The sequence below is a fragment of the Corythoichthys intestinalis genome, chromosome 10, assembly GCF_030265065.1.
Source record: "Corythoichthys intestinalis isolate RoL2023-P3 chromosome 10, ASM3026506v1, whole genome shotgun sequence".
Lineage (NCBI taxonomy): Eukaryota > Metazoa > Chordata > Actinopteri > Syngnathiformes > Syngnathidae > Corythoichthys > Corythoichthys intestinalis.
Window position 1 is genome coordinate 30,335,465 of NC_080404.1, and position 23,689 is coordinate 30,359,153.

General features: G+C 38.4%; 1 protein-coding gene across 1 annotated transcript in view; it reads left to right on the forward strand.

Annotated features, from left to right (window-relative positions):
• Positions 1-23,689, forward strand: part of LOC130922699 (protein bicaudal C homolog 1-like) — a 135,634-nt gene that overhangs the window by 96,041 nt on the left and 15,904 nt on the right. The window contains exons 9-14 of the mRNA XM_057847635.1: positions 1,012-1,143; positions 7,048-7,252; positions 11,681-11,830; positions 15,404-15,591; positions 15,660-15,801; positions 20,595-20,748. Coding sequence (XP_057703618.1) covers positions 1,012-1,143; positions 7,048-7,252; positions 11,681-11,830; positions 15,404-15,591; positions 15,660-15,801; positions 20,595-20,748 — 971 coding nt within the window. The remainder of the gene's footprint in view (positions 1-1,011; positions 1,144-7,047; positions 7,253-11,680; positions 11,831-15,403; positions 15,592-15,659; positions 15,802-20,594; positions 20,749-23,689) is intronic.

Below are 23,689 nucleotides of genomic sequence, written 5' to 3' on the forward strand. Positions count from 1 at the left end.
AAAGCAATGGGAGGAATTAACCGCTACGGCATTGGCGTTATAATTCGCAAAATTTCCATAAAATAAATGCTAACTGCCCGGTTTTTGCTTTTAACCAAGAATCGAGACTGTTTTAAGTTCATACCCATAAAGAATTCAGGGATTTAAGCACTTATTCACAAGAATTTTTAACGTAAAAAGCTCTTTGTGGTGATAAGGTGGCGCCACAGTTGCTTGAAGACTAGCAGCACATTCGACATTATTTACGTAAAATAAATGCTAACTGCCCAGTTTTTTTTTTTTTGCTTTTAACCAAGAATCAAGACTGTTTTATGTCCATATCTATAAAGAATTCAGGGATTTAAGCAATTATTAACTAGAATAATGGTAAGGCGGCGCCACAGTGTGACTTGAAGACGAGCAGCACATTCGCAATATTTACGTAAAATAAATGATAACTGCCCGTTTTTTTGTTTTTTTGTTTTTTTGCTTTTAACCAAGAGTCGACACTGTTTTACGCCCATATCTATAAATAATTCAGGGGTTTCAGCATTTATTCACAAGGATTTTAAATGTAAAAAGCTCTTTGTGTTTCCACTCAGTCAGCTTTGACGGTGAGAGGCCCCCTATTAATCAGCCTCGTGTCCCGTCAATTTATTATGAAGTCTATGCATATATATTATACGTTTTATCATGATATTAGATAGTTCACATTTATTGTTACTCTTAAAGTGAAAAAAGTGAAAATCAAATATTTCTGAAATACATTTTTTATTTTATTACCTAATTGTCCAATTAAAATTAATTATAGAAAATACCATTTAAATATGCCAATGAATTGTTATTTTTAAACTTTAATATTTTACATACACATTTGAACTCATCAATAAAAATAACATGTCCACCTGTTAATTTAGAAAATATATATTTATTGTTTTTTAAAGTAAACTGTAAGAAAAACATTGACCCTAAGTGGTCTCGTATTTTATGTAATGTCTTCAGTTCTCAACATTTTTGTCCTTTCCTCCTCAGGGCTGCCTGCCGCTGGTGCTCATGTTCGACATTAAAGAGGATGTGGAGGTGGAACCTCAGTGTATCACGGCCCTGATGGAGCAGCTGGATGTCTTCATTAGTATCAAACCCAAACCTAAACAGCCCAGCAAGGTACGATGATCCGAACAGCCCGCCTGTGCATGTTTTAACAGAAAGAACAACATTCCAGCTAGCGAAATGCATCTCGTGTCCTTAAAGGCGAGCGAGGGCGGTGTCGGTCTTTCCAGTTGTGTTAAACAAACATATTGACAGGTCACATTTCAGCATGTGAGCAACTTGAAAAGGAAAAACCAGGAAGGGAAATCAAAGGGAATGATGCCATGTGAGCTCAGCGTCTGCCACAGTAGAGAACCACAGTCTCTCTTCAAGCTGTGCGCACAGGAAAGAAGACCAGATGGCTCACTTTTGTGTCATTTTTGCTGGAAGACTTAGTTGCATACGTTTTTAGTTAACATGCTAGCTATTTGAATTGCTTATTATAAGTGAACACTAGGAAAACATGTTATCGCTGTATTACAAAGAAATTGCAGTTCCTAAATTTTGGGGAATTAAGATATCAAAATATGAACAGCATCATTAAAAGAAATTCAAACTGAACCAATAAATTTATTGATTAAGTCATGGATAGAACACCTTTGAACAGTTGGAAATTCCCAAGCAATGTCACTAGGGCAGACATTAAGCCTGTACTGCAATGCATATTTTGCTTCTCTTGGAGCAGTCCAGACTTCCCAGTTGACATTCTGCGGGCCAAGGGGGCACCGTGCCTAACCCGTACTAACCTACTGGGACTAGTATAGAAATGCCAAACACTGTTCCAGCCCCCTCCCTGTCGACCCTCCTAAGAACCCTTCACTTAAATATGTTAACGAGGTGACAGCAGTAGGCCCGTCCAAACGCAGCCCACTCCCTCATCGCTTTGGCAGAGCCATAAAGAAAAGATTTGGATTCTGTTTTTAGGACTGACAAAATACATACGTGTTTTATTTTTTTATATGTATGTATAATTTAATTTTTTGCTCACAACTTATGATTGTTTGCTATCCAAGAAGGCAGAGCTTGTGGCTTGGCTGGAAACAACGTATCCAATTAGAAGATGAATGAGTGGTCTGACCTGATTATTTTTGTATAGCTCATATTGGATTAATTTTCCTAATATTTGTATTAAATGGGAGTGTCTGGCTGGAAATTTTGGACGACTTAATGAAGAAATTTGCAAGGGCAATATAAGTTTATTTGCACGGGCCCGACAGTTGTAGTTTTCTGTTAATGTTATTAAGCCGTTGTTTTGGGGTAACAAATCATACTTGATATCAGTAGAAAACAAAAATATTAGGGTTATTCCGATCATGTTTTTTTGCTCCCGATCCGATCCCGATCGTTTTAGTTTGAGTATCTGCCGATCCCGATATTTCCCAATCCGATTGCTTTTTTTTGCTCTTGATTCAATTCCAATCATTCCCGATAGTTTTTCCTGATCAGATACATTTTGGCAATGCATTAAGAAAAAAATGAATAAAACTCGGACGAATATATACATTCAACATACAGTACATAAGTACTGTATTTGTTTATTATGACAATAAATCCTCAAGATGGCATTTACATTATTAACATTCTTTCTGTGAGAGGGATCCACAGATAGAAAGACTTGTGACTTTGTATATTGTGACTAAATATTGCCATCTAGTGTATTTGCTGAGCTTTCAGTAAATGATACTGCAGCCATTCAACCCAAATGCATGATGGGAAGTGGATCCATCACTGTGCGTAGTGCTACCAATGGATACATCTTCTCTGCGTTGGTAAAAAACTTAAGGTGTTAAGAAAAAGATAAATTGCTACCTTGCTTCCACACATTGCTTCCCATGATATTTCCAATTATAGGGAGTGGGATTGTAAGGCTTTAGCCTAGTAAAACAAGCTTCCAAAGGCTGCCAAATTGCACTCTACTCATTTTACGCTGGCTTTTATCTCTCTAAATGGGTAAAACGGCGCCATTACAGATTGAGCGCGACAATGCATGAGTGAGTTGTGCAACGCATGCATTTATCGCTTTAAATATTTAACGTGATACTTTTTTTTTTTTTTTAATTAATTACCGCCGTTATCGGTACCTTAAGCCTAAACTAAAGACTCTGGATGAGTGTAACATGTTATGTCTGTAACGTTAAATACATTTAGAAAACGATTTAATTAAAAAATATATATATTGAAAAAAGGCATGGCCGATATTTTTTTGCCGATTCCGATACTTTGAAAATGACGTGATCGGACCCGATCAATCGGCATCTCTAAAAAATATGTACAGTCACATGCAAACTTTTACATGCCACTGCATATCATTGTACTATTATCTTTATACAATATACGGGGAAAAGTGGAATTAAAAAAAAAAAAAAAAAAAATGTGCATGGGGTCACAACAAACAGATCTTCCTGTTTGTGAATAAAATATAAAGTGTGTATATTGTAAACTTGTGTCAATGCCTGAAAAATTTTAAGTGATTGAACTTGGGGTGTGGTATCTTAGGCACCCCACGATTCGATTCGATTACGATTCAGGGTGCTCCGATACAATTATTAAATGATGATCGCGGCATTGACGGTGATCGCGATTATCGCGATTGTCACGATTATCGATGCATCGTACATTACTACTTAATACAGTAGCCAAACAAATTTATGTCCATTATCTATTTAAAATATCCTAATGATTCAACAGGAACGATGGAAACATGCCCATACAACAAAAAGCTGCCCTTAAGCTGCTTTTTTATGTATTTATTTTTTACAAGAAAGTGCAAAAACATTAACCAATTTAAAGGGAGCACTTATTTCTCTCAACAATATAATAACATTTACACAGGTGGAATGAATTCCACATTTTCTGGAAACAAAGTGTCCTTAGAAATAAAACTTCTTTTAACCAATACTTTGTTGTCACAGAATTCTATACTATTTTGCATGTTTGTAGTGTTACCGCTGTACTTAATCGTGGTTTTACACGTTCTGCATATGAAATACACGTTAGCGAATTAGCTAATTAGCTTAGCGCCCGGCGCTAACTATTAACATCTCAAAAACAACAACAATAAAGGCTAAACAGTACAAGAGGGTTCGTGTACTCACCTCCTTTAGATGCACACAGGTCTTAGCAACACACTCAGGATATTTTTCAGTTGACATGACCTGAAACTACTGCTGCACAACTGAAAGACAAGGAGCAACGAAATATCTCTCTTCCCCTCTCGCTCTAAAAAAATTACTTGCGCACAGAAGCGCGACCGCCTATCTCATACCTGCCTGTTTCATACACAAATTTATTGTCCAGTCTTTTGAAAAGGAGTAAATGTCTCGCTCAGTAACCGGCAGAATCCATCGTAACGTTGTGCGTACGTCCGTCAAAGGTGTCCGGGCGTCAGATGTGTCTTGAATTTCGTTCCGCCATAAGTTATTAGGGGAAATCATTGTTTTTTAACCTTTATGAATCACAATCGAATCGTCACGTGTCGAGTCGTGATGCATGTAATAATCGATTTTTTGGAACTCCTCTAGACTCAACACACTGATTAATTCATACAAATAATATAATCTCAGATTTTTCTGGAGGGGGACAAAAATGATTATTTTCCCAAATTTCATACAATTTCTATATTAACACTAGACATACCGTTTCAAGGTATACCGTGGTATGAAAACATCAAGGTTTCAAAACCACAAAACAATTCCGTCATACCGTCACTAAGGTATTAGTTATTCTTAATGTCTCAAAAATGCATGGAGAAACCCCTTAGTTGCAGCTTCAAAGCTTAACCCTCCCCCACCTGTTGTTGCTCAGTGTCAGTTAGTCAGCTGTGCTACACGATTGCTGGAGGAGATGAAACTCCTGAACTTTTTTCCCCATCGAAGAAAACAAAATCGCCGGTATGGGAATACTTCGGCTACAGAAAAGTTAGACGGCCGCGGCTTAGAGGAGGAGGGCTGACCGACATGTAAAAAATGTTTGCGAAGGATGGCTGCCGAGGAGGCAATACCTGTTAGGGTTCGTGGATAGGAGAGGACCCCAAAGCAGACAACGGGATGACAGGCTGTGAAAACTAAATGTTTTTGTTTATTGTTCGAGCGTTGCTGGTGAGATCCAGACAGACGAGAGGCAGGAAAAGCTCAGGGGGGAATCAGGCATGGAGGTCCGACAAGAGGCGTGCACAAACAGGTCCTGGGACGAAAGCAAAAATCGTGAGCCGAGAATAGTAGACAAAAATGTAAGTAAGGCGGGATACAACTGACAGCAGAACTAGACGAGTTGATCTGGCGATGAGGTGAGGCGTCTACTGGCTTTTTCAAGACTGCTGATGGTGTTAGCCTGCACCTGTGGCCGCTCCACCCGTCTGGCATTCAACCTGCAATCAGAAAAATTAAGCACGCCTGCCCCAAGTGGGGCAGGTTTCAGGAGGGAGGGGCAGAGGACCTAACAATACCTCCAATAGGATTTCACATTCATACAAAATAAAGGTTAGTAAACACTTTCATGAACGTTTCCGACCAGCTGGAAGAGTTAACTCCAGCGTGTTTAGTGTGTCTAGCTGTGGTAAAACATGTTTTTTCTCTCTGGCAACTGTGTTGAGAAAGAGAGTGTGTGTGTGTGTGTATAATGTAAACATAATATGAGTCATACACACGTGATTTTTATGTACATGTAATAATTGACTATTTTTGTTCTGATGGTAATAATGTTGAGCTGTGGGTTTAGGCTCACCTAAAGGACTTCATTTATTTTATTTTTGTTTAGAGTATTCTGTTTTTTTTTTTTTTTTGTTTTTTTTTTTAAACATAACATACTTATGTTCCAATTTGCTAATATAAAAATCCTGTTCAATTGAAAAAAGTTTTTTATTCAAACCCAGATATCTCAAAGTAACACATTTTTGTAATTGCAATACCTTGATATTTTGGCTTAAGGTTGTCATACCGTCAGAATACCATACCGACACATGCAGACTCAGTGAACCATAGTAAAAATCATAGTCATACAATTTCTTTATTAACACACTCAGTGAACTATAGTAAAAATCAAATTTAACAGTTGTGAGCCACTCTACATATCAATTACTCGTAAAATAGAACATCTTATCTAATTTCAACATAACTTCCTTTGTGTATTTGAGGCAGAGGACATGAACTTCGTCAAGTCAAAGCAAATTTCCTTCAGATTTGATCCAAATAGTACATTTGGCAGCAATCGGTCTGTGTATACATACTATACAGTAATGTCTTTGTCATATCTCATCAGATTATCTTTTAATTAGTTGTTTTTACATGATCCAATTCCATTTCTAGAAAATCTGCCTGGATATGAAAACTGACCTTTTATTTATTTGGATGTTGTATTGTAGTTTGGTCGTTGAGGCTGCTTAATTCTTTTTGCCACATATTCCCATCTCATTACATTTTCCGATCCTATCAGCATCATCATAAGCAGCGTTTGAGAAACTGTGGTTGCTGTCACTATCATATGACAGTGAAACTTTGGCTGTGTCACTGAATAGTTTTGAAAAGCCAGCAAAGAAATGTTCAAATAAAGGCCAGCAATTTGTGGGCTCATTGTTACATAGTATTCAACTGTGTGATAATTGTCCCCACATGTCCCTCTGAATATTCCACGTCACAACTTTTTACTGTTGACTTTTATGTGACGTCAAAGCAAAGAAACAATGTCCTCAATATTTTCATGGTGTATCTAAGTGAGCGTGATGTGCTGAAAAAAGCCATCTTTCAATTGCCGCTCCCACATTGACGCTGTTTGTCATTCTAATCTCTCCTTAATTCCCCTCTTCCTTCTTCTCCGTCTTGTTTGTCTCTCCCCCTCATCCTCAATTTCACTCCCTATCTCTGTGTCCAACATTCCCCAGACCAATCCCCTCCCATGATTCTCACGTGTTTTTCCTCACAGACATGCTATTTGAGCACTTTTCTCTGCTCTCACAATTGTTGTGCAAACGCTCTTATTTTTCAGTCTGTCATAGTGAAGAGTGTGGAGAGGAATGCCGTGAATATGTATGAAGCCCGGAAGTTCCTCTTGGGTCTGGAAAGCAACGGCGTGTCTTGCTGCTCACCCCCTGTGGCCTTGAACCCGGCCCCTAACGGGCCCTCACCATCCCTCATCTGCCCCGTTGGCCTGGATATTTTGGCCTCAGCTGGTCTGGGGCTCAGCAACCTGGGTATGAATAATGAAACTTTACCTAAAATGTAATCACGTGTAGTTATACAGTGTATGAAAAAGTATCTGAACCTTTTGGAATTTCTCAAATTTCTGCATGAAATCACCATCAAATGTGAACTGATCTTTGTCATAATCTTGCTTATGAAAAAAAAACAGTATCTGCTTTAACTAAAACCACCCAAACATTTATAGGTTTTCATATTTTAATGAGGAAAGCATGCAAACAATGACAGAAAGGCGAAAAATAAGTAAGTGAACCCTATGCTTAAGGAGACTTAAAGAGTAATTAAAACAAATTTTTACCAAATAATTTAAGTCAGGTGTGTGCCCAATCACTGATGAGTGGATTAAAGCTGCCCTGCCCACTATAAAACACACACCTGGTAAGAATTGTCTTGATGAGTAGCATTGTCTGATGTGCATCATGGCTCGTTCAAAAGAGCTGCCTGAAGACCTGCGCTCAACGATTGTTGATTTGTATAAAGCTGGGAAAGGATACAAAACCATCACTAAAAGTCTGGATGTTCATCAATCGACAGTCAGAGAAGCTTTCTACAATTGGAGAGAGTTTTGCACTGTTGCTTCTCTCCCAAGGAGTGGTCGTCCACCAAAGACACCAAGCGGTCAGCGCAGTGTACTCAGAGAGGTCAAGAAGAATCCTTGAGTGTCTGCTGAAGACTTACAGGAATCACTGGCACAGTCCAATATCTATGCGCATACATCAATTATATGTAAAATTGGTCCAAGAATGGTGTTCATGGGAGGACTCCACGGAGGAAGCCACTGCTGCCTAAAAAAAACATTGTTGCTTGTTTAATGTTCGCAAAAAGGCACTTGGACCCTCCACAGAAGTTTTGGCAAAATATTTTGTGGACTGATGAAACCAGTTGAATTGTTTGGAAGTAACACACGACATCATGTGTGGAGGAAAAATGGAACAGTTCACCAACATCAACACCTCATCCCCACCGTGAAGCATGGTGGAGGGACCATCATGATTTGGAGCTGTTTTGCTACCTAAGGGCCTGGACGACTTGCAATCATTAATGGAAGAAGGAATTCAAAAGTGTATAGATGTTTTGCAGGGAAACCTGAAGCCATCTGTCAGACAGTTGAAGCTAAAAAAAAAAAGGATGGATGCTGCAACAAGACATTGATTCAAAAGACAGAAGTACATCAACTTCAGAATGGTTTCAGAAGAACAAAATACACGTTCTGGAGTGACCAAGTCGAATTGCAGACTTGAACCCCATTGAGATGCTATGGCATGACCTAAAAACAGCGATTCATGCCAGACATCCTAAGAATCTGACTAAATTACAGCAGTTTTGTAGAGAAGAATGGGCCAAGATCGATGTGCCAGACTGATCTGCAGCTACAGGAAGCATCTGGTTGAAGTTATTGCTGCCACAAAATATTAAATGTGATGGTTGACTTACTTATTTTTCCCCTTTTTGTCATTGTTTGTAACCCATCCTCATTAAAATATGAAAACTTTTAAATGTTTGGGTGGTTTCAGTTAAAGCAGACACTGTTTTTTCATCTGTGGGATTTTGACAAAGATCAGATAACATTTGATTGTGATTTTATGCAGAAAGTTGAGAAATTGCAATAGGTTCAGATACTTTTTCATACCACTGTAGGTACACTGTTTTTTGGTAATGCAGATTGACACTTTGAGAATTTATTCTGTAGTTATCAGGCGTCCAGAATGTACTCAACACTTTTGACTTTTTACACATTTTGTTATGTCACAAAATCTCACCATGATGTGAAAATAAACTCAGGCAGCACAATGGATGTTGTTGGAACATCTGCATGACAGTCTTGAGTTCTGAATCCCATGTGTGAAGTTAACATGTTCTTCAAACTCCCTCCTGCATTAAAAGCAATATAAATTTGGAAAAAAAATAGACATACGTTAGGTTAATTGAAGATTCTAAATTTTCATTTGCATAAGTGTGATTGTCTGTTGGTGTATAGGTTCAATTTCTTCTGTTGCCCAAACTCAGGATTAGCTTCAGTGGATTTGCTCCAGTGCACTTGTAACCCAAGCAGTAAGGAAGATTCAGTGGGGGAAAAGTTGGTTGATACACATTTGGCAATGCTACATTTTCGAGTCTTTTTTTTTTTTCTTGTTTTATTAAAATAAGGCTGTAACATGACAAAATGTGGAAAAAATGAAGCATTGTGAATACCTTCCAGATGCACAGTAACTTTCAAGGATTTTTTTTCCTATGCCAATACAAGAATCCAAATGCTTTTTTTATGGTCCCGACACTGAAATGCAGTGGTTGAAATCAAAGGGTTTTTTTTTTTTGAGAGGCTAGTTTTCATTTTCATCTAGATATTTTATGTCAACCAACACATGCTATAGTAAAAATATCTTCTCCAAGATTTGCTATTTTTGTGAATGATCATTCAATTTAAAATGGCCATGCGTGTGCAAAAGCAAATAAGTGTTTTTGTTGTTGTTGCTGTTGCAACATTGAAAGTCCCCATGGCACCCTAAATGGGAACATTTTCCCCCCAAATTTGATATTGTAAATATTATTTATTCTACTCGCACAAGTACGACCAGTAAATATTCCTTTTTTTGTTTTGTTTTGTTTTTCTTAAACAATTCTTAAATATTTTTTGTTGCTGACAAAGCTTAGTTGTTTGAAATATTGAAAATGTTAATAGTAATCTCCAATATACTGAAAATACAGTATGTGGAAATGTCATTTAGATTTTGTGTCCGTAAAATTTCAGGTTAAGGCCATACCTGTGCTCCTAGTAAAAAATACATAGTACTCTTGAGCCCTGCCCTGCCTTGCCCTGCACTGCGTTTTAACGGCAGAAGTGGGTAGAGTAGCCAAAGATTTTACTCAAGTAAGGGTAGCGTTACTTCAAAATATTACTCAAGTAAAAGTAAAAGTACTCATAAAAAAACGTACTCAAGTACAAGTAAAAAAGTATTTTGTCAGAAGAACACTCAAGTAATGAGTAACATTGTGAGTAATTGCTTACGCTGTTTGATTTTTCTTTTTTTAAACAATGGAATTTTTTTTCTCAGCACTAAGTTATCTACTGTATATGAATTGTTATTATTATACTGTACCATAACCTGTTACATAACCGCATTGACCCGAAGAAATCCAAAAAAATCGTGGAATTCTGGCGAGACAAAAAAAAAATCTACAGAATTGAAGCATTATTCATCCAAAGTCCTAGCCCTCTAGTGGAAAATATCTATTTCCTATTATAAAACTAAAAGGATTATATAACTCCGGTTTTCCTTGGTCCATCGGTGCCAAATAAAAACGAGTAGAGCGATTAAAATCCGCGCTTTCGGGTCATGATGACGGCGGTCGAAAATGCTTAATTTTTTACTATGCTTTAAGGACGGCATGTGATTGAACAGGCCGGCGTGATCATAGAACAGCAAGCTTGAGTTTGATTGGTACAATGGAGTCATGTGATTATTGTTGCGACGTCTCATTGGTGAAATTGGTAGCGCCACTGTTGCCGTCTCTGGCAAAAAAAAAAACCAAAAAAAAGTAAATATCCAATGTTTAAAATAAAGAGGAAAAATGTAATGACTAGTGGAGTAAGAGTAGCGTTTCTTCATCATAAATCTACTCAAGTAAAAGTAAAATGTATGGCTTTGTAAAACTACTCTTCAAAGTATATTTTTTTTAAAAAGTTATCAAGTAAATGTAACACGTTACTACACACCTCTGTTTAACGATGTCGATGACTAAAAGTTGGTGTGTCATTAGGTGTTGATAAAAACAATTAATTCCCTTCCTTTTTCTCCTTTTATATACCTTTTGAGAGAAGAGGATAAGGACTCTCTTATGGACAATGTGTTCCTGTTTAAACTCAATGAACATATATTTTCTGACCTCACGTTTCCTGCCAAATGAAAAAGTGGGAAAAGTAGATTTAATGTAAATAATCAGTCACAAAACAATAATATCATTCCGTACAGGGCCAGTGCTGTAAAGTTGGTGGATAAAGATGTGGACGGGCCCACATCCTGTCCGTTAGTAATTGCTACATGCTTCTCTTACTCAGATTACAGTCCAGGCTGCCAGGAGAGTCCCGTGCCTTATTACTGGAGCCAAAGTGGCCCCTTGTTAAAGCCACAGACCTGCTTCTTTGTGTTTTCTTACATTGCCTTTGGGTTAAAGCACTCAGCGGCGTATTGTCTGAATAACAAGGTTTCACTGGCAACCAAGACACGTTGGATAGGTAGTGACCTTGCAGACAGGCGAGAAATTCCTTCTCACACTTACTTTGGTGGAATTCATGTTAAATAGAAGGAAGAGTGAGATTGTTTTCCCAAAGGTCTTGGCATAATATGTGATTAGCTCCTTTCACTAAAAAAGGTCTTTGTGCTTTGACCGGACCACCACTGATTTGTCAGTTTTCTTTGCAGGCTTCCTGGGTGCGACGGCGTCTCACTCCCTGGCCAACTCGGCCGGCCCCAATGCTATCCTGAACAACTTAAACTCCACCATCAGCCCCCTACAAGCCCCTAGCACACCCACGTCCTCTCTCTGGCCTAGCTCTCTCACCAGCACCCAAGGTCTGTGTATGAATTGTCTTTTTTGTCCTTACATCATCAATCCGACACAGTTTTACTCAAATCAGTTCTAACACAGCTAATCCTCTGTTTTACTCTATATACATACGTATACTCCATTAGAATTATATTATGTTATATTATATTATATATTATATTATATCGAATATTTTTCTCCTGATTAGTCTGCAGAATTTAACGATTAGTCGACTAGTCTAATATTTTTTTAATTAACTTTTTTTTTTTTTTTGACTAGCCTTGCAATTTTTTTTTTTTTTTTTTTTGGAGTAATATAGCTGTGAGCTGCTACACACTTTAAATACATGTACCTTAGCTGGGAGCTACAACAAAATGTGTCTATTGGTTATGATTTGATTTAGATGAAGCAAAATAATACGGACATCCTTATTTGTAAAACCGATTTTAAAACACAAGATGCTTTCAATATTCTTGATTTTAACGGTGGCAGCAACACGCTGCATAAAGTAAGTAGCTGCAAAAATGCTTTAATAATCAAAGGCCTAAAAAACAAAGTGCAACAAAAGCAGCGGGGAACAGACAAAATAACAGGAATCAAAAACTAACTTTGGAACTCAGGAATATCAACACGAGGGCTTCAGAAAGATATGAACTCGACAAGATAGACATGAATGACATTGACAATGACGCAACAAGGAGTGAACAGAGTCTGGGACTTAAATACACAGACAAGGGGTAACAAGACAATGAAGCACAGGTGGGTGATACAAGAGGCAGCGGATTGGTGGATACACAACGAACAGGCCACAACAGGTGAAATCAATGGACAATCACATGGACGAGAAATAATAGGGCAAAAACCTGACACAGCTAAACTCAAGGCATAACAACATTAACCCAACATTAGCCCCTTATACTCTGTCGTACAACGCACGTAAAGGCAACTTCAATAAAAAAATGTTGATATATGGACTTACGATCCGCCAGCCTGTTGTCTCCTGTCATCTTCCAAAATTATTCTTGGGTGATGGCGCTTCAAGGTGTTCATTCATGGCCGATGTGCTGCCGTTGTATGCAAGCTCTGCATTGCAGGGACTACACACAACACTGACACCCTCCTTTGTTTCATTAAAAATAAATCCATGCTTTAGCCGCTCAGGTCTGCTTTGTGTCGCTTTCCCCGCTTGCATCCCGAGCCATTCTCAACTTTTCTCGAATATATACATTGCTGGCCAAAAGTATTGGCACCCCTGCAATTCTGGTAGATAAGGCTCAATTTCTCCCAGAAAATGTTTGCAATTACAAATGCTTTGGTAGTAATGTCTTCATTTATTTTGCTTGCAATGAACTGGAATGGGAATTTTTTTTTTAATCATTATCATTATACACAAAACTCCAAAAATGGGCCGGACAAAAGTATTGGCACCCTTTGAAAAATCATGTGATGCTTCTCTAATTTGTATAATTAACAGCACCTGTGACTTACCTGTGGCACATAACAGGTGGTGGCAATAACGAAATCACACTTGCAGCCAGTTAAAATGGATTAAAGTTGACTCAACCTCTGTCCTGTGTCCTTTCCATTGAGCATGGAGAAAGGAAAGAAAGACCAGAGAACTGTCTGAGGACTTGAGAAGCAAAATTGTGAGGACGCATAGACAATCACAAGGCTACAAGTCCCATCTCCAAAGACCTGAATGTTCCTGTGTCTACCGTGTGCAGTGTCATCAATAAGTGTAAACCCCATGGCACTGTACTAACCTCCCTAGATGTGGACCTAAACGAAAACTTGGCAAGAGATTTCAATGAAAGATTGTGCAGATGGTGGATAAAGAACCCCAACTAACATGCAGACAAAATCAAGCTGTACTATCCGTCGGTGTCTGAATGAAAAGAGACTCTACCCAGGAAGACGCCACTTCTGACCCAGAGACATAAAAAGGCCAGGTTGGAGTTTGCCAAAACCTACCTATGAAAGCCAAAAATGTTTTGGAAGAATGTTCTATGGTCAGATGAGGCAAAAGTAGAGCTTTTTGGGAAAATGCATCAACATAGAGTTTACAGGGAAAAAAACAAACAAAAAAAAAAACGACGCCTTCAAAGAAAAGAACATGGTCTCCACAGTCAAACATGGCGGAGGTTCCCTGATGTTTTGGGGTTGCTTTGCTACCTCTGGCACTGGACTGCTTGATCGTGTGCATAGCATTATGAAGTCTGAAAACTACCAACAAATCTTGCAGCATAATGTAGGGCCCAGTATGAGAAAGCCGGGTCTCCTTCAGAGGACAATGACCCAAAACACACTTCAAATAGCACTAGAAAATGGTTTCAGAGAAAGCACTAGAGACTTCTAAAGTGGCCAGCAATGAGTCCAGACCTGAATCCCAGAGAACACCTGTGGAGAGATCTGAAAACGGCAGTTTGGAGAAGGCACCCTTCAAATCTCAGAGACCTGGAGCAGTTGGCCAAAGAAGAATGGTCTAAAATTAGAGCAGAGCATTGTAAGAATCTCATTGATGGGTACCGGAAGAGATTGTTAGGAGTTATTTTGTCTAAAGGTTGTGCTTGTAAAATGATCATGATTTTTTTTTTTTTAATTCTCTTTTGTGTTTTTTTTTATTGCAAGCAAAATAAATGAAGATATTACCACCAAAGCATTCGTAATTGCAATCATTTTCTTAGAGATATTGAGCATTATCTGACAGAAATGCTGGGGTGCCAATACTTTTGGCCAACACCTTATATATTTTTTTAACTCTCATTTAACCATCAACGGGATGCTGCGCTCGTCGAAGCATTTACGTCATCGACTATGTCGCAACATCGACTAGTCGGGATGGCTCTAATAATAATTCTGTAATAGTCCCCCAACAACATGATAAATTATTATTTTAAAATATTTAGAAAAGCCTAAAAAGATTGAGTGTACGTCAATGAAGACGCCAAATGCTACACAAAGAGGAAAACGGATAAAGGAAAATGATGACAATATTGAAGGAGTCTCGCTTCCGTTCACATGAATGCCCTTGATACATATTCCTCACATGCATCAATATTGTATCCATAGGTACATGAGAAATACTGAATTTAGTTATAGTATATTTTAGGTTTTAGAATAATACCTATGTGTACTGTACAAATTGTATTAACATTTAGGCATGTATGGGTAAGGAATTACAGGGCATATCATTGGTTAAATCAACTTAAATGGTAAAACCACAGATAAAGTCTTAATAAGGCATTCTAAAATAGGGCATTTTAAATACCACCCATCATAATGTAAAAAAATTCAATTATAATATAAGATAATCCACACGTAAAATATGAGAACAATCAGTTTATATGAGCAAATTGCCCTGCACCGAGACTAAAATGTTTTTTAAAAAGTAAGAAAAAAAGGATGCTTGAAATATTTATAAATGGATTAATAAAAAATACCAAATACGTATGTCAAGAATACCCTCTGGAAACCAATTTCAAAGTGCCTTATTCAGTGACAAATGAGTGAATCCATTGACTCTTGTGAAGGCTCTTAACCTGCTGTCAGATTCTTGTGAATCTTTTTGAGACTCTTGATGTTGCTTTGTTCTTCCCCAGCCTTCTCATCCCAGCTAATGCTACACCCAGCCACCCACGCCACACTCAGCAGCATCCTTCTATCAGGCGTGCAGGGTTACACGCAGAACACACCCTCCCCTCCACCGGGCCTGGCGCCCATCGACAAGCAGTCCAACGGCGTCTCCGACTGCGCCAAGGCAGCCTGCGCACTCAATGGCCACGTTAAGGTCAGCCCATGTTCTTCACTCTGTTTTCTTTTTAGATGACTTCATTTAATATGTTGATTTCTGTGCAGCATTCGGGTTCAGTCTACTCGAGGATAGCCACCGCGTCACTTGCTGAAACAGTAATGAGTCCAGCGGCGTGCGACTCGGTCCAAGAGGCCAGCGGACACAATCCGTCAGAGCCCCTGTCGACCAAGTCCAGCACCGATGAAGGTAATCATCGAAGAACATAAGCATTGACTTGCGATTCCATGTTGTTCCTGTAATGCAATTTACCCTAATTATTTACATTTTGGAATTGTGTGGTCTTAAAGTGAATGATGATTTTTTTTTTGATACCAGTGATGAAGATTCATTCAATCCATTTTGACTGGGAGGGCAGCCCTTTCACAAAGAGTGCCAGTACTTTTCACAAAGAGGGCATAGTAAGCGATAAAAACAATCAAAATAAAAAGTATGCATAGCACTAGAGCTGTTCCCGACTAGTCGACATATGACGTAAATCCGTCGACGAGCACAACATCCCGTCGACGGTTAATAAAGGCTTAAAAAAATATATGCGTGGAAAGTTCAGAATGTCGAATGCTCTGTATGCAAGCGGGGAAAGCGGCACAAAGCCAAAAAAAGCGCACCAGAGTGTCCAAAACATTGACTTATTTCAAAGAAACAAAGGAGGGAACACTCTTCTGTCCTGTCTCTTCAATGCCAAGCTTGGCTGCACGTCGGCCGTGAATAAACACCTCAAGCGCCGTCACCCCGTTTGTAAATTTGTTTTTTCATTTTTTGTACACCAGAGGGTGCTGTCGCCTTACTAAATAATGATGTTTCATTGACAATAGGCCTTTAAGTGCTATTAGTATTGGTCTTAATGCTAATTGAAAGGTTTATTTCATGTTATGGTTTATTTTATGGTATAGAAAATTATATAAGGTTAAAAGGTCATAAATATATACAGTATATACAGTGATTACACTCAAGGGAGAGATTGTCAATGATAAGGTAATAATTTAAGGTAAAGGTAATTCATATAGGCAATTCATTGATATACAAATAAGGTTTAAAAGAAAAAAAGGTGAAAAGTTTTTGTAAATTTCTAATTGTGTTGTTTTATTTGTGTGCACCAAGGATGGAATAAAAGTTGTAAACAATCAGTTTAAGAGACCATCTTTCCAATCGGGATGCTACACTAGTTAATTCTATCAGCATTTGAACTCATTGTTTATTTGTGATTTATTGTTGTTATTTACGTGTTTATTTGTACTTTAATAAATAATTTAAGCGTTCCAATATGTTTTTTGTGAATTGATAAGCGTCAACAAAAATTTCATTGCTAAATTAGTAAAAAAAATATTTTTTTAAATTTATTAGATTAGTCGACTAATCGTAAAGATAGTCGGCTGACTAATCGGGAGAAAATTAGTCGTTTGGGACAGCCCTACATAGTACTGTATGTGTTTTCATTTCACAGGTTTTTTGAATGATAATTATTTAATCAGAATACTTAGTAATACTATTTCAGTGAGTAAATTTCCCCTCCTCTCAGGTTATTTAGTGAACATGTGAAATATTACTTAAAATATCAGCTAGGTCAAAATGTCCTGAACTCCGTCCAAGTTGCATCATGTGTCAAAACGCAGAACAAACAAAGTGCAGTTTCAAATATGAAGTGTGATTTACAGTGCCTTGCAAAAGTATTCGGCCCCCTTGAATCTTGCAACCTTTCGCCACATTTCAGGCTTCAAACATAAAGATATGAAATTTAATTTTTTTGTCAAGAATCAACAACAAGTGGGACACAATCGTGAAGTGGAACAACATTTATTGGATAATTTAAACTTTTTTAACAAATAAAAAACTGAAAAGTGGGGCGTGCAATATTATTCGGCCCCTTTACTTTCAGTGCAGCAAACTCACTCCAGAAGTTCAGTGAGGATCTCTGAATGATCCAATGTTGTCCTAAGTGACCGATGATGATAAACAGACTCCACCTGTGTGTAATCAAGTCTCCGTATAAATGCACCTGCTCTGTGATAGTCTCAGGGTTCTGTTTAAAGTGCAGAGAGCATTATGAAAACCAAGGAACACACCAGGCAGGTCCGAGATACTGTTGTGGAGAAGTTTAAAGCCGGATTTGGATACAAAAAGATTTCCCAAGCTTTAAACATCTCAAGGAGCACTGTGCAAGCCATCATATTGAAATGGAAGGAGCATCAGACCACTGCAAATCTACCAAGACCCGGCCGTCCTTCCAAACTTTCTTCTCAAACAAGGAGAAAACTGATCAGAGATGCAGCCAAGAGGCCCATGATCACTCTGGATGAACTGCAGAGATCTACAGCTGAGGTGGGAGAGTCTGTCCATAGGACAACAATCAGTCGTACACTGCACAAATCTGGCCTTTATGGAAGAGTGGCAAGAAGAAAGCCATTTCTCAAAGATATCCATAAAAAGTCTCGTTTAAAGTTTGCCATAAGCCACCTGGGAGACACACCAAATATGTGGAAGAAGGTGCTCTGGTCAGATGAAACCAAAATTGAACTTTTTGGCCACAATGCAAAACGATATGTTTGGCGTAAAAGCAACACAGCTCATCACCCTGAACACACCATCCCCACTGTCAAACATGGTGGTGGCAGCATCATGGTTTGGGCCTGCTTTTCTTCAGCAGGGACAGGGAAGATGGTTAAAATTGACGGGAAGATGGATGCAGCCAAATACAGGAACATTCTGGAAGAAAACCTGTTGGTATCTGCACAAGACCTGAGACTGGGACGGAGAGTTATCTTCCAACAGGACAATGATCCAAAACATAAAGCCAAATCTACAATGGAATGGTTCAAAAATAAACGTATCCAGGTGTTAGAATGGCCAAGTCAAAGTCCAGACCTGAATCCAATCGAGAATCTGTGGAAAGAGCTGAAGACTGCTGTTCACAAACACTCTCCATCCAACCTCATTGAGCTTGACCTGTTTTGCAAGGAAGAATGGGCAAGAATGTCAGTCTCTCGATGTGCAAAACTGATACAAACATACTCCAAGCGACTTGCAGCTGTAATTGGAGCAAAAGGTGGCGCTACAAAGTATTAACGCAAGGGGGCCGAATAATATTGCACGCCCCACTTTTCAGTTTTTTATTGGTTAAAAAAGTTAAAATTATCCAATAAATTTGGTTCCACTTCACGATTGTGTCCCACTTGTTGTTGATTCTTGACAAAAAATTAAAATTTTATATCTTTATGTTTGAAGCCTGAAATGTGGCGAAAGGTTGCAAGGTACAAGGGGGCCGAATACTTTTGCAAGGCACTGTATGTGTGGGATTAAGATACTTTGCAGATGTATTTGTATTCCTGGTCAATTCTCGGTCACTTCCGTAGCTGAGCCAATCTCTTTTGTTCTGCAATAAAACTTATTCCATTACATTAACGGGGCAGTAAACCAAGAACATTGATAATGACAGCAATAGCACTTATTCTGCACTTAGCTATCTTTCAAATGACTTGTTATACATTGTGTGTTTTTTAATGTTTATTATTTTTTGTTATATTTAAGAATAGCACTTTATTGCATTTGAATGGGTGATTTATAGGGTGTATTGTCACTACATTAGAGGTTGGATTGGTTAAAAAATTTTTTACAATAATATCACATACCGGCAACAATTTCTGAGAAAACATATAGCGTAATAAAATTTGTTAGGCCTAATAATAATAGTAATATGGCACATTGTCTGAAAATCCAATAAAATAACTCATAACCATGTTGCGAGATATCTCAGCACTACAATGGTTATACATTGTAATGTATTATACTGTGTGTGTTTATTTCTGCCCAATGTTGTTGTTTTTTTTAATATGCCTTTGTTTACAATTTTTGCTTTAACAAAATATTTCTATGTGTTCTCAAATTTGGCACATTTATAAAGCAGGATGTGCATATTATTTGTTATAGTATTTATTTAAGTATTTTAAATTATGACCTTCATTTTTCAAATTATTGACAGATGAATCCTGATTGGACATTACTCGTTGCCGTGGCAATGTGAAATAATTTTTTTCAAAAAATAATTTTAAAAAAATGTTTGTTTCTATGAGTTGTTATCATCAAAATTGAGCAAAAAGTATTGTAGTTTATAACATGAGTAAGCATTTTTGCGGCAAAATATCACTTGTATGCAGCTGGTGTCTATGTATTGGGTGGCGTGTTCATGTATTGAACAATCTCAGTGAACTTTTGCCTCTACAACAACAATGACAACAGGGACTGCCTCAAATTGCCTAGGGTTGAAATGCATAACATGTCTCTTTAAGTCACCAAAAAGATGATCCATGAATCGATAACAGGGTGCAAGTGTTTTATCCTGACCCCTCATGAACTGATATCATCTTCCACCCAGTTCAAATGTGCAGAATTTTAAGATATTTGTAAGTTTATAAGCCCCTTGAAGAATCCCTGAAAAAAACTTATTTCCCAATGCAGTTATTAAGCTCACAGTTTCTGTTTATCGCACACAAGAGGAGACAGTTAACTTCTATCCTCCTCGGCTACACACGGGCGCTTTTCTCCCTCGAATCATTCTCTCTCACGCGTCTCCTTTTTCTCATGTGTTTCCCAAACGTGTCTTCCTAGTGTGGTGCGTCAAAGGCAGGTTTCCTCTCCCTCCTTGCTTCCATCCTACCATCGCCTCCTCTTGCACCTCATGGTGTATTTGGACTGGCTCGCCCACCTCGGCTCCACTCACTTCTTTTTTTAAACAGCATGAGCTGTTCCTACGTGAATCCCCCGAGAGCTTCATTAGATCACCTGACATCATGTTATTTTCCTTGGCCTCGTAGAATTGAAATGCATATTCATATATGTAGTGCTGACTATCCACATGTGAACTATACACACACCCTGTTACAAAGCATGTAACCGAAAACTGCAAGCTGATTTACGGCTGCTCGGTCTTTTCACTAATCCACAAATCTACTGAGACTTTTAACGCAGCCTTTGTTTATATCTTTAAGGCCCGGACACATTTGTTGAGGTGGGCATGCCAAGGAGCCCCTCGCACTCAGCCAGCGGCAGCGAGCTGAAGCAGATGCTGGCCTCATGCAAGACATCGTCGGGAAAACGGCAAGCTGTAGAGCTCCTTCAGGGCACCAAGAACTCCCACTTACAGTATGTCACAATATAGATGTGGTTCAAAATTGAGTGCACCAATGCTAGGTTAAAGAGACGAAAAACACCTATCACATTATCGACCACTTTATGTCACGATATGAAATGGAATATAAAAAAGAGAAGTAAATTAATAATTAGGTGTCAAATCCATTAGAACGGTTCAAATAGATTGGAAGCTGGAAGCCAATTGCCGTGAATAGCACTTGAATACCACAAGTATGTTGCTGCTAATTCTATTTTGGCCCCCCCCCCCCCCCCCCTTCCCAGTTGAAATGGATTAGCTGTCAATTGCTAAAAATGGCAGCCAAGGAGTTAACTGTTTGTTTTACTTATGCACCAAATTTTGTGTTATGTGGTGATTTATTATACCCCTGTCTTACTTGTATAGTGACATCTAGTGGACTTTCCAGTTTATTGATTTGAAAAGGCACTAAAGCAGTTATCCCCAACCTTTTTTGCACCACGGACCGGTGTGATTTGTGTCTTTTTTTAACGGACTGGTTTCTGTCAAATTTTGCAGCCTCATAAAATTTTGCTCCCAAAGCTTTTGTGGCAGTGAAAAAAGCCCTCTTTTATATTCAGTTGGACTCTCAATGTTATCCAACGGTGCTAAAAAAACTATTTACATCATAAACATACATGTGCAACACAAAAATAAATTAATGCTTAACGACAAGGCGAAGTCGTTAAGTGAGAGAGCTGGGTGCAGTTTTTGTGTGCAGCTAACATGGCAAATGTAAGTTAATATTCCTTTCTTTAAAGAAAGTTTGTAGTGTGTACTTTGGAATAGCTGCATTCACGGTCATTTTTAACGTTACGCGCATGCAAAATTTGTCAGAACACACGCAATGTGCGGCAGAAAAATGCAGCAAATATAAAATAACATTTGTTTTTAGCCCCGTCGTCTTAAGTGCAGGGAGTGCACTTAAGTGCCGCTCACCCGCTGAATCAGTGGGAGGCGTGAACTTGTTTCATTCATTTCAGTGCTTTCCTAGCGATGTCCGGATATTCCGAAATGACTTTTATCCAGAACCTCGGTAGAGTTGTTGTCTCAAATGTACAATTAAGGTCGCCCTGATTTGCGGTCTCTACAAGTTGATATTCCTGTTGCACAGACATGCTCGAATCACTCGGTTTATTCACACACGGGTCACGAATCCACTCTTTCGCAGTTCGTGGGTCTTTAGTGATTGAGAAGGAGCATAGATTTTGTTTTCTTCGAAGTTGTAGGCTCATCTTCTGGCTCATCAGGTTCCCTTTTTCCCGTAAAAAATCTGTCCAAAGACATCTGTTTTTCAGTCATTCTAGTGTGGGGGCTAATTATTTCCGGGAACAAATGTGATGGGCGACGACCTACGTCATACGTTATTATCGAGGCCAAGCGCACATAGATATGGCAGAAAACACAGACAAGGCTGAAAAAGCAGTTTCCGCTCTTGCACCCCTCTTTAAAGGAAACTGCTATATTTTAAGCCAAAACAACTGTTGTGTTTGATAGAACAATATGTCTATATGCTGCCATAGCAGATTCATGGCACATTAAGCCCTCAAACTATTTTTAATTTGCCCGTTTTACCCTGAAAACCCCCGTTTACAGACGTCGCGCAACCGTTTTTGTTTCAACCCAGCCATAAAATGAAGGTAATTAATTATATTTATTATTTAAAATGTCTGTCGTTTTTAGCTTAGAATCATTCATTGATGTCTCATATTTCGTTTAAAAAAAAAAAAACGACTTTAAAAAATTATTCACTCACATATTTTAAACTTTTAAACAAATTATGTCACAATGAGAAAAATGGCATCTGTAAAAAAGTCACGGATATCTACCTCATAACTATCGCTTAATTGTATTTTTTTGTTACTGTCGCATTTTCTCCGATATGTTAGATGATAAATAATTGATCCAAACAAAAAAAAAGTTGAAAAAAAACGTTTGAAAGGGTAAATATATGAAAAACAACATTTCGACCACTCCTTGATGTCTGCGATTTCTGCATCGCGACCCTTGTTATATTACCATCTTTCACCCATAAAATCCCCCAAAAATCCAGCTGTGGCCATTCACAGCTGTGTCTTGACACTCAGTGATACATGCTACATGGAGTTTTTGGATCCAAACAAAGTAGGTACGCGATAATATCTCGTTAAAGTCATGGCGTCTGTAATTCTGTTCTCGCGTACTCTTACCTCCAGATAGGGTTTTGCTGTTTAATTTTTTTTTTTTTTTTTTAAATGCCCTCCTGCTCAAAATTTTTCTTCCACCAGAAAATGGAAAAGCTTTTTTAAGCTTTCCAATGATGTATCACACATGCATATCGGACAATTTTGAAAGTTGGCTAAATTGGGGGTCTCAGAGCGGAATTTCAAGTCACCTGAATGTTTTCCGCCATATACAAAACAAGATGTACTGCTAACAGTCCAATCAATGCATTTCTATGACGACCTCCTATCCTGTAGTTTTATATCTAGAGCAGACAGGGATATTGGTGTGTTAAGCGGCACAGGCCAAAGTCAATCGGCCAGAATGCAGTCGTTAATAGATTATTTATTATTTCTGCTCGGCCCCGTACCAAATGCGGCCGTTACCGGTTCGTGGCCCGGTCATTGGGGACCCCTGCACTAAAGTGTTTTCCAATATTTTGAACTGTTTGGTGCATTAGAGAGGTCAAAATTGGAGTGGGTCATTTGTGTAGCTTTTTTTTAATTCCAGTTATGTTTGCAACCGACTTCGTTCTGCAAACTGTAGGTTTTGAAATCAGTGTGGTATCACACTATGCCTTATTATGCAAGTACATGACCTCTTCGTTCTTCCTCCACACCCACTAATATTGGGAATGCTCAGCACTGAGGAAAGCCGTCTGGAGGTTGCCATTTCCTAGTTCTTAGCTGAGCCGCTCCAGGCGTACAGCATATAAATAAGGCAGTATTCGAATCC